The sequence below is a fragment of the Mytilus galloprovincialis genome, chromosome 10, assembly GCF_965363235.1.
Source record: "Mytilus galloprovincialis chromosome 10, xbMytGall1.hap1.1, whole genome shotgun sequence".
NCBI lineage: Eukaryota > Metazoa > Mollusca > Bivalvia > Mytilida > Mytilidae > Mytilus > Mytilus galloprovincialis.
Genome location: NC_134847.1, coordinates 83,989,067 through 84,001,146, shown reverse-complemented (window position 1 = coordinate 84,001,146; position 12,080 = coordinate 83,989,067). Strand labels below are relative to the sequence as shown.

At 32.7% G+C, this 12,080-nt stretch overlaps 1 protein-coding gene across 1 annotated transcript; it reads left to right on the top strand.

The window, feature by feature from the left end:
* The first annotated feature begins 2,772 nt into the window (after nucleotides 1-2,772).
* Nucleotides 2,773-7,175, top strand: LOC143048626 (perlucin-like protein). The gene is made up of 4 exons (XM_076222415.1): nucleotides 2,773-3,185; nucleotides 4,495-4,586; nucleotides 5,246-5,327; nucleotides 6,817-7,175. The coding sequence occupies exons 1-4, from the start codon at nucleotides 2,849-2,851 to the stop codon at nucleotides 7,038-7,040; spliced, it is 735 nt and encodes a 244-aa protein (XP_076078530.1). The 5' UTR covers nucleotides 2,773-2,848; the 3' UTR covers nucleotides 7,041-7,175.
* Nucleotides 7,176-12,080: the final 4,905 nt, after the last annotated feature.

The following is a 12,080-nucleotide window of genomic DNA, read 5'->3' as shown; positions in this document are numbered from 1 at the left end:
ATAGTAAAGACATTGCAATGTCTATGTTATTGGTATGGGAAACCTTACGGATTACTCAGAACAATACTTAAAATATGTCAGGCGCAAATTTATTTTTTTCCGTCGCACCACTGTTTCAGCTCAGAGGAGAGTTTGCATAAAGTCAAGAGCCTGTTATTCAATGGTGGTCGGTCATTGTTGTGTATCTGATTTATTTGTCGTTCATTATTTTTGTACATGTATAAGTCCGTTACTTAGTATTCTCGGTTTAACTCTCTAAACTGGTCATTTCGAGGCCTGTAGCTGACTATATGGTATGGGTTTGCTCATTGTTGAATGTCGTACGGTGACCTATTCGTGCTTATTTATGTGTCCGTTGGTCTCTTGAGGATAATTTTCTCATTGACAATCATGCATCATCTTCTTGTTTTTATATCATTCTTTCAATCAGGTCTGATACGTCAGAAATAAACATGATGTAGCAATCCACCTACACAAAAAAAACAATAAGCTAAGTGCACTCTTAATTTTTCTTAAAACTTTGAAACAACACATAGTAAATATCTCACTGAACAAGAAGGCAAGACTTTTTACACTCTATAGTTGTAGTCTCCGTGTTCTACACTGTTCCAGATAATTCATGTTTGAATCAAATTTCTCCTTACAAAATATATGTAGTCGTACGATTTAAGGGGCAACTGTTTTCAAACACTAAACAATCCACTGATTATGTGATAAGTAAAAATATTTTATAGCATATTTACATTTCAAGTGCACAATTTCGAAAATATATGCGCGAAAGACTTCATTTTTTATTTTGACGAAATTTGAAAAACTCATGTAAACAAGATTGCGCATCGATTCACATGAATGTGAATTTAAACAGTCAGCTTTATCAAAATTTAATGAGCACGTACATTTATATCTATCACTTTAATGTACATCCTTTAAAATATCTTTATGCATTTTTTCGTACAAAGTAAAAACGAACGTTTCTTTTCTTTATCATTTTCTTTTATTATCATTATTATTATTGCCAATTTGCTATTAATTATATTATTGTAATTGTGGTTATGAATTGAAATAGTTGGCCTGTTTATAATACATAAGGTAGAAATGTAATAAGTTCCGATAACTTACGGTACAATATCAAAGTACGTGTCAATGTTATCTAGAAGGAAGTTAAAGATTTCGCGGAAGACTATCATTTTATAATAATTATCATCTTTCAAGTTGTTATAATAACATTACGAATTTATGTATTCTCATAAATGTCCCTATACCAGTGCAATTCCAATATTAAATGCAACACAAACTTTGTTTGGTTTTTAATTGGATTAAAAGTAAGCTATGATCTCATAGCAAATATGGTAATAATAAAATTGAAAATTGAAATATGGAATATGTCAATGAGACAACAACCCAACAAAAGAGAAAAAAAAACAGCCGAAGGCCATCAATGGGTCTTCAACGCAGTGACAAAATCCGCACCCGTATATTATGTGTATGACTGCATAATGCACATGTCCACCTATATTATCATTGTCCTCCTCATGTGTTTCTGGATCACGTTTATGAAATCAAATTTTTCAGAACTTTTTGTTTCCGTTGAAATATCGAAATATCAAGTTCAGTACCGTATAGTAAGTTATTAATCCAATTATGATAAAATGTGCAAAGAAAATACATAACAGCCTGCTCTATACATAAATGATATAGTAAAAAACTAATGTGACTGACGTCAACTATTAAAAGACAACCATTTAATAACAGGCTCAGGAAGCGCCAATTGAAGAGATTGAAACATGCGTGTGAGCCCTTAACCTTCTATTTATCATGGTCAGAGGTATAACATCACAATACATATACACTCTGTAACAATCTAATGGAGAGGGTTTATCACTAATCATAAGCGACAGACATACTACTTACATGTAAATAAGACAAAGGAACCAAAAGTCGTTTTATGTTTATTCCTGTGTCTATCTTTTGTTTAAAAAGTATATTAATATCCCTTGACTAGGATAAAAAGGAGAAAAATGGAGAATGCTCCAGACATTACAGCTGGTTTCATTGAGTGTGTAGCTAAATGTGATATCTTTAATAGTTAACTTGCTTGCTAGCTGAACCGCGAAGTCATTATTAGGTAAAGTATAATACCCACCTTTCGAAGCCTAGTTCTACAGACATATAGACGGACTTGTCTATTCTTAAAGGAGGGTAGTTTACCAAACCTAATAATGACTTCACGGTTTAGTTAGCAAGTAAGCTAACCCGAGATTTTACCTTTAGCTACACATTCAATGAAATCGGCTGTAATAATGCACTTAAGCATTCGCTGATGTTCTTGTTTCGGTTTTATTTAGAGCTTCAAATACAATGGTATTGTATGGAATCTTAGTCTAAACTGTATGTTGCTTGTTGTGTTGTTACGTTGCTGTCGCATGTCCTTTTATCAAGAAATTGACATCGAGTAGAAATTACTATTTATAAATGCTTATTGAAATGCGTACGTAAAGAAACGAAAGCAACAGCAAATATATACCGAGGGCAATCATTTGTGTTTACAAAAAATGTTTTTATTTTTGATTCAATTACGTAAACATCAAGCTTACTTGTATCAACTGACAGTACCATATCTCAATGTTGTAAACACGTTTAAAAAACCCTCTGTTAATGCCAGCCAACTCTTTCGAAAAACATTGATTTGAAAAATGATAGCGTTTTAATGTAAATATTTTGTCATGTTTTGTCCATTACCCTTTTTATTTGTTGAATCCCAGGTTTATTCGCGTGATTACTGCGTTTTTACTCTGTAAGACATGATTATAAAATGTTTTATATGATATAAGATTGTACAGCTTTCACGATGGATGCACGTAAAGTTTATATTGTTTTATTTGTAGTTCATATAATGGGGCATAGTAATTTAGCTAAACCATGCTCCGATTCTGGGTGTCGGTCAGTTAAAATGCCGTTAGTGTCAGACAACTTAAAGGCTCCATTATTAGCTGAACTGGACGTGTCAATGATTAACCAGCAGCTTAAAGAATATATTGATGATTCTATAAATGTAACATTTATTGACAGATTCCATGACGTCGTCGAGGAAAAACAAGAGTCGTTAAAATCAAAGGTGTCGGAAATTTATAAACGATTAGCCAGTATGTCGGTATGGAATGGAAAATTGTCCAAACAGTTTCTAGGTAAGCTTTTTAAATGTTTATGGTGAGATACTATTGAAACTAAGACCAAAAGAAATTAAAAGCAATTAACATGCACTAGGTAAACTTTTAATGAAGTTAATCAATAAATTGACCGTAAAAAATATTTATATAGCCAATACACTTATATTTTTATAACTTCTGATTTATGCGGGTGCATGTCGGTAGAACATTGTAACTTACAAATTAATTTAATTATTAGTAATGTTTTCGTGTCGGGGCCTTTCATAGCCCTCCATACGATATGGGTGTTTTCATTGTTGAACTGAGGCCATTCGGTTGCCTACATGTACATCCCCACCTCCAATCACCCCCCCCTTTTTTCATTAAATATGTCCTTGTCTGACATGTTCATGGCTTGCTATTGAATCGTTACTATTGACATTAGAATTCAAATGTCTGATAAGTAGATAAATGCACCATGATTACATTTAATAAGTAAACTCATTTTTGGGTATCCTCGGGATTTGTTTTTATCGTTTTTTTTTCTTTAAACAACTTTTAGTCCGAACCAAAACTGAGTACAAGAAATGTCTATAAAACTTTGTTCGGTATTTTCAAGCTATACAGAAAAAATATATATATAATAATCAAAGAAAATGTTTTATGAATATATTAAATTGAAATCTCAGTTAAGGTGAACTTAATATATTAAGGCTGTCTTCCTCCTTGGATTTTGAAGTAGCAGATAACAGTTGGTCTAGATCTTTAAAGAAATGTGCAAATTTTGAGAGTATTATGTAATTCATGTGTAAGTAAAATGATGTAAATAAAATATAGGACATTATGTGTTTTATCATATTTACGGCTGTAATTTCTTTAAAAAATCTACATTTTTGTGTTTGATTCATTTATTTCAACTTTGCCAAATAAGGGAAGATAACTCATGACGTAGCTAGGGAGATAACTCAGAGAAAGTAATTTTATAATAGAAAGTGTTGTGAATTTACCTATTTTAATCTGTAGCAAAAAAAAAACAAATTTGGTGACCCCATTTTTTTCTTTTTCTAATCTGAAAGCATGTTATAAGAGCTATCTTCTCACATTTTATCTAAAAATTCTATCATGTAGTTTTCGTTTTATTACACAAAATTGGATTTGACATGCATAATCTATACAAAATTTGATAATTGTGCACAACCTGTAGCATGAAAATAGGTCCGGTGACCCATACATTTTACTCAGACTATATTAAAAAGCATGATAAAAACTTCATATTGACAAATTATTAAAAATATGGATTTTAATTAAGACGCCCCAGTCACCTGTATTATATTTTTTTTTTTCTCAGAAATGTCACGACCCTGTGAAAAAGGATGGATAAAGTTTGGAATCCACTGTTACTACATCGGACCCGATACAAAGACATGGGACGATTCTGTAGTAAGTGGCATATGGTCGATAGTATATAGTACATGTACAAGGGTTTACTATGATATGAATTGTAAATAGCCCAACTAAACATGACGTTGAGATTAGAGTTTCAGCAATGCGGATATTTTTTAGTCGGTAAAACGAAAATGTAAATTCCTTTCTATTTTAAACAAAACAGCCAAATGTGTATCAATCATCACAGAAACCTAAACCAAATATTTGTTACATTGAATATTGAATTAAGATTGGATATAGGGAGACAACTACCCTACAACAGAGCAAAACAGGTGAAGACCACCAATGGGTCTTCAACACAGCAAAGCATTCTGGGCTTAAACTGTTCCCTAAGCAATGTGTTCTTGTTCAGTGAAAATGGACGTCATATTAAAATCTGAAACATAGAAAACAAAAAAAGCATACACAACAAACAAAGGACAGACGCAAAAATGAAACGGGGGTCAAATGTGTGAGATTTCAACCCTCCCCTATATTTCTAGCCAATGTAAGATAAACAAGGAATTTTATCAAATATACATAATATTTTTTTTAGCTCGGAATGTCGTCTGTATAACGCCACAAATATAGTGCACATATTTATGTAACTCTTATACAATATTTATAAACACATTGCACACCTATTATTATTATAGAATGTCCATTATTTTCAGACTGATTGCCAGAGGAAAGGTTCTTATTTGGTTAAAGTAGAGGACGCATCAGAAAATCTCTGGCTTCAAACTGTCATGATTGGTGAGTGTACAAATTCTTCATGTATCACTCATTTTATAAAATATGTCATACGGATAATGTAAAAGAGACGCTTACTATCCCCTCCCACCCCACACCAACAAATATCCTTCCTCGAACAAGCAGATTTTTTTCGGATTTCATATTGCTGATATCATATTCAATGAATGTTTCTGTCTAATAATAATAGGCCAAAGTGCTTAAATAAGTACATGTGTATGGTACAAGTATATATGGAATATGGTATAGCTGTATGTGCGATGTATATCTTTTATCTAGCTATTATCGCTTTCAAAATGCTAAAAAGGTGTCAGTTAATCAGATATCATCTGATAAATGGTGTTATACTTGTACATCCACTGTTTGACAACGTACACTATAAAGTTTAATATAAAAAAAAAATTATTGCCAATGAGACAACTCTCAAACAAGGACTTAATGACGTAGAGTTTTTTTTTTAACAACATAAATAAATATTTATTCAAATATTGGCTTGTTACGATATCATTCAGGAGTCCAAGCTCCTCCTGATTTTCCCTGTTACAATCAACTAATCAGTCAGGGTAGTGAATAGTTGTAAAATAGATATTACATTTTTTACATCATATATATATTAGATAATATCACTTAATCACTTAATATGACTATTCATATGTTTTCTAATAGTTGCTAAAACATTACTTTTAATTTTCAAACATACTCTTCGAATGAACTCATTGAGAAAAATTGAAAAAACATGACATTTTTTGTCTTTTGATCAGGTATGTAGTATGCTTTGTAAATTGAAAACCCCACAATGGTTAAAAAATAGTTTAAGTCAAAATATTCTTCTTCAGAAGTTTTATATCCAAATACTAAGTGTCTTAGTTTTATCTTAAAAGTTATTTTACTGTTCTTTAAAACTTCATTTATTTTATTCCAAAAAAGTTTTAAATACGGACACAGTATAAAGAAGTGATCATAATCTTCTTGTGTACAAAAATTACAAGAACTATTTTTTACAATTTTCCACCTGCATAAAAGTTTCTTTGTAGGTAGAATACAATGTATGTTGTAGTAATTTCCATCTAAAAATTCTAAGTTTATTTTCTTTTAAATATCTGAATAAAAATTTATATAAATAGTTTTGATATAACACATCATCTATATCAAATATACGCAGCCATTGTTTTGGGTCCAATAGCTGGTTCAATTTTGTTATTTATCAGTGACTTATATAAAAGTTTATTTGTTAATGCTTCTAATTTTATAGGTAAACCATCCAATATAGATTGGCTTCTTTTTGTATTAACAATACTTTTTATAGAATTTTCCGACGTAGAGTTAGTTGCTATCATATGAATTTTGTATGACCTTCATATGAGAACTCATACTTTCCTAAGTTTAAAGTACAACTTTGTATTAGACTTGTTACACAATACTACTAGTATATGGCCATGATACATGCAGGTTATTAAATCTTTGACAATTATTTTTTTATGTTATCTTACAGCCAACAACATCGATATACTTAGGATTGGTGCACATGATATTCATCATGAAGGAACATGGCGCTGGATTTCTGATAACTCAGCTGTTGGTTACACAAACTGGGGAGGCGGACAGCCTGATGATGCTGGCGCAAATGAAGATTGTGCTGAATTATGGAAAGCAGCTTCGTACCGATGGAACGATCGCCCATGCTCATATTTAATGCGATATATATGTGAGAAATAAATAAAAGCAAAACATTTTTGATCAAATTGAACAAAAATATAGCTTAAGACACTAACTGTATTTACCATCAACCATTGATGTTAAAATGATCTTAATCAATGTTTTATATAAGCAATTAAAATTCTTCAGATTTGAGGTCTTTGCATTTAACACAGTGGGATGGTAATGTAATTCCTTTGTGGGGCATCAGAGTAGTCGACAAGTTTTAAGTTGGCTTAGTGTTATTAAATCCAAATGTGTAATGTATTTTTTGGTGATCAATGACTATTATTATTTCTTTTCTTTTTCATACACGTATACTGTGTATTTAGTATAGATCATGATGTTACATGTATACACCATAAAGCTTAACTTTATACATTTGTACGGCTGTTTCAATGACACGAACCTGGTAAAACTGGACAAAGAAAGTTGCCAAATTAAAAATTGACAAAGAGAGATATGAAAGAAATGTTTCGCAAAGTTAGACAACTCTTACAATAGAAATATCTTGAACATCGCCCAACGCAAACGTAACGGAATGATTGTCTATAGAAATTTATTCCCTAATCACCAGCTGTTTTGGGAATATATATTTTCAATTTTCATAACAATTGCACTAAGGATACATTACTGTCAGGTGAAAAAGGCTTTGAATATACACAAAGATTGGCCTACTTGCTTTGTTAAGGCTGTGACTATTTTACAGTGCTTAGATTATGTTTTCCTTGAGGGACCATTTTACTGAAAGAAACTTGTGTCGCACATAAATATAAAAACATACTTTATGTTGAAAGCCTCGTCAATAACCATAGAGACGTCTATTGATACAGTAGATAACTTATTCAACCCCATAACCCCCGAAATGAGGTCCTTGATAATGTATACTTTTTGTTCTACATGCACCCGTGGTGGCACATATTAATAGATTGATTAACAGCAACGAATAACGCCAACTTTATTTTCTAGATACCGTAGGGACCATTAAATATACGTTTGGTCGGAATTGGTTCGTTGGATTCAGGGACGAAATCGTTTTAAGAGTTAACGACGACAGCACTTGTTAAGTGGTGATAATAGCTTACCTGGTCGAACAAAAATGGGGATACTATCTCGTCAACAAGAAGTGATATGTGATATCTTAATCCCAGTCGCAATGAAAAACAAATATCTTCCGTTTCTTTTTCAGTCTATTTATAGAACTCATCTAAGAGTTTGATGAATGGAATCAAACTTTCATTTGCACTTGATCAGGATATAAAAACATTAAAGGTTCTATCCAGGCAACTAGAAATGACATTGAGCATCATCCAAAAAATGGTGATACATTTCAGATCACCATTTACAAGAGGTTCTGAGAAGTGAAAACCGTCATTCATATTTTAAAAAAAATCTATACTATGAATGAGTCATAAAAAAATGTTACGCTCCGAAACCTCGTTATGTCGAATTTAAAAAGGAACAAAGCATGAGTAAAAATTAAACCAATTAAAATTGAAACAAGGCAACAAAAAATATAACTAAGCAACTATGTGAGTAACAATGACTCTGAAACTGAAAAAAATTAGGAATATGGCAATAATGAAACTCATACCAGGCGAAATCGAAATCATTCCTTTTATCACATGAAATTTTGTGGATGTTTCAAGACAGGTTTATAGAAAGTCTCGATACCGTCTGTTGATACCGACATTTCTTATAATGGTAAATAAAAAAATTGAGAAAGGAAATGTGGAATGTGTCAAAGCGACAACAACCCCACCATAGAGCAGACAACAGCCGAAGGCCACCAATGGGTATTCAATGCAGCGAGAAACTCCCGCACCCGGAGGCGTCCCTCAACTGGCCCCATAAAAAACATGTATGATATTAAACCCCTAACGGATGGGATTGCAATTTATTTTCATATGATGAAGACATAATCTTTTTTAATCAGTTCAATTAAGGTGTGGAGCTGGCATGTTAGTAAATGCTAAAAGTCGTTTGTTAATCTATCATGTATCATTGTCATTAAGCTTAGTTTCTTTTGTTACCAATTCTGACATCGGAATCGGACTTGTTCTAAATTAGTTTTACTGTGTGTATTTCTATGTGTTTCTTTATTCTATTGGCTATAGGTATAAAAGATGATTAATTTTGATATCTCACAAAGTATGTTTAACCCCGCTGTATTTTAGCGCAAGTCAGGATCCTCTGACCTTTGTCGGTTCGGTATGGTTTTTGTTAAATTTTAGTTCATTTATATGTTTTGGATTTTAGTGCATGGTACGTCCATTATTACTGAACAAGATCACAATTTTATTTCGGGACCAGTTGAGAACCAGCTCCGTTAACGGGATTTTCTCGCTGCGTCGAAGACCAATTGGTGCCTTCGGTTGTTGTATGTTCTTTGGTCGGGTGGTTGTCTCTTTGACATATTTCCCATTTCCAATCTATAAATTTTATCTATATGGACGGAGCATAATATTGCAACTACGGTAGTTAGTAAGCAGCAACATTTGAATCTTGAATTTCTGTAACTTCACATTATAATTGATATGTTGTCAAGCTAATACACCGGTATGTAAAACCAAATAAGTACTTGTGAGACAAAACAAGATATAAGCGGAGTAAAAATCATATAAAAATTTGTGGGAACCCATTGAATGTGGCGGTCATTCTTACAAACTAATTTGGCATCAGACACAATTTAGGATAACGGTAACGCAGGGAAATTTCTATCAGGTTTGGTTCATATGGGTCAATAAGTGTTTGATGAAATTCTGTCAACCAATCCCCTTCCATATTGTGGAATTATTAGAAATTATCCCAGAAACCTTCTTCCATATAAATGGAAACGCATGTCTAATACTTTTTACGAGAAATCGAACGTACAAAGGGTATTCTTATATATCAAGTTTTGTTCAATACTTTTTTAACACGAACATGCAACGGACATTAACGAATTCTAAGCAGTGATCATGAAAATAGCCACGTTTACAATCGGCATAAATGAGGTACAATATTTCTAAGAATTTGATATCCGGTGGTGTGTACATGTATAATTACTTATTCAAAAGTTATTTTTTTATAAGAATGTAGCAGATTATATAGCAGATTACGATGGATCCTGTAGGAAAACAAATGCTTGCATCTTGAAATTTTTCCAGTTTTAAATCTTCCCTTCCTATTTCAGTGGATTTCCTATAAAACAATTGATTCTATTAGTTACTCAGTGTGCAATTGTCCTAATACGAGAATGTATCGGGGCAAAAAAAATCTTATCGGCTGAGGCGAAGCAAAACCCGATATGAATTTTATTGACCCGATACATTCCGTAATAGGACAATTGTCAGCAGATGGGAATCATCAGATAAAATAACACGAAATATTTTCCCAACACATGGTGTACTTAGAAGATACAAACGTCCAAGTTTTTAGGTCACTTCAGCAGCTGTAGTATTCAAAATTAACAAGACTTAAAAAGGTTTGATGGGATGGGAAATATTTCTGATGATATAATTTTAATTGGAGCATCTCGAGACGATTGGCAGCCTTTATTGCAACGAATTTACGAAAAAAAAAGTAAAAAATGAACAAAAATTAATGGGAAATTAACATAGATAATTTGAATTGTATGGACGCATATGCAGTGCAAAAGGAATATCAGCTGATCCGATAAATGTAGACCCAATACCTAACACTTATATCTAAGGTGACATATCGGCAGTACTTAGTTTTCTAGCTATGACCCTACTACGTTGAAATATTTATCCAAGAATATTCTAAAATAACCAAACCATGTAAACAAGTTAAACAAAGCAAGCAGTAACAAAAAACGTTTGATGCGTTAAAATAGGAGTTAATAAATAACAGGATATTTCCTTGTTTTCACCCAAGAAAGGCCACTGTTCCTGTGGTTGATGAAAGTTCAGTAGGTGTTAGGGCGTTTCCTGTTCGGGATAGGAGAGTTTACGAATATACAAGCCGTGCGTTTAGTGATGTACAAGAAACAATACATTAAAACAGAAGACATATATGTACACTAGTTACAGATCATCATCCATCTGAAAGTATTTTTAACAATCCAAAATCAAAACCGCCAGTGCGAATTCAACGATGGAGATTACGATTGCAAACTTTGACGTTAAGGATAAATCGGGAAAATCAAATTCAGCAGATATCATGTCAAAACATCCAAATATAAACGAGGCAAACCGAACTGATTATTCCGATGGAGCTGAAGAATTTGTGAATTATATATCCGAAAGTGCAATACTGAAACCAAGTCCAAAGCGGATACAAATGTGCATTATGTCATATCAAAGTCGTGAAATCCCTAAACTGAAAAAAATCATACGATAAAAAAACTCTAGATACTTTTTCAAGTTTTTAGGAAGAATTTACAATAGTGAACATAGACAAAGGAGAATTCTTCATGCAGGATAATATAATTGTCATTCCGCACTAACTTACAGAACGAATTTTAACACTGGCACACAAAGGACATCCGGGAGTTATGCGAATAAAATACATGTAGTTACTTAGAGAAAAAGTTTATTTCTCCTGAATAGACAAACATGTATAAAAAAAAGTATGTAAATAAAATTGAGAATGGAAATGGAGAATGTGCCAAAGAGACAACAACCCGACCATAGAAAAAAAACAACAGCAGAAGGTCACCAACAGGTCTTCAATGTAGCGAGAAATTCCCGCACCCGGAGGCGTCCTTCAACTGGCCCCTAAACAAATATATACTAGTTCAGTGATAATGAACGCCATATTAATTTCCAAATTGTACACAAGAAACTAAAATTAAAATAATACAAGACTAACAAAGGCTTGTATTTCGTGTTTATCAGCCCCGCAAAAGAAAATGCTTCAATCGTTGAGTATGTCAGAATTACCAGATTGCTTCATGGACATATCTTAGCATGTTTGTATGGATAGCGGTCACTTCCTCATGGTGATTAAAAATGAATATTTGCGATATATCGGATAATGAACGAAAGACCGTGGTAAGGGAAATAACACCATTATTGCCTCAAAGCAATGCAGAGTTCGAGCGAATCAGGCGTGTCA

What these genes read in the sequence shown, in the direction of transcription:
- LOC143048626 (XM_076222415.1), top strand. Translation starts at nt 2,849, where the DNA reads ATGGATGCACGTAAAGTTTATATTGTTTTATTTGTAGTTCATATAATG. An exon ending in ATTGTCCAAACAGTTTCTAG is followed by an intron (nt 3,186 to 4,494) that starts GTAAGCTTTTTA and finishes TTTTTTTCTCAG; the next exon opens with AAATGTCACGACCCTGTGAA. An exon ending in GCTTCAAACTGTCATGATTG is followed by an intron (nt 5,328 to 6,816) that starts GTGAGTGTACAA and finishes GTTATCTTACAG; the next exon opens with CCAACAACATCGATATACTT.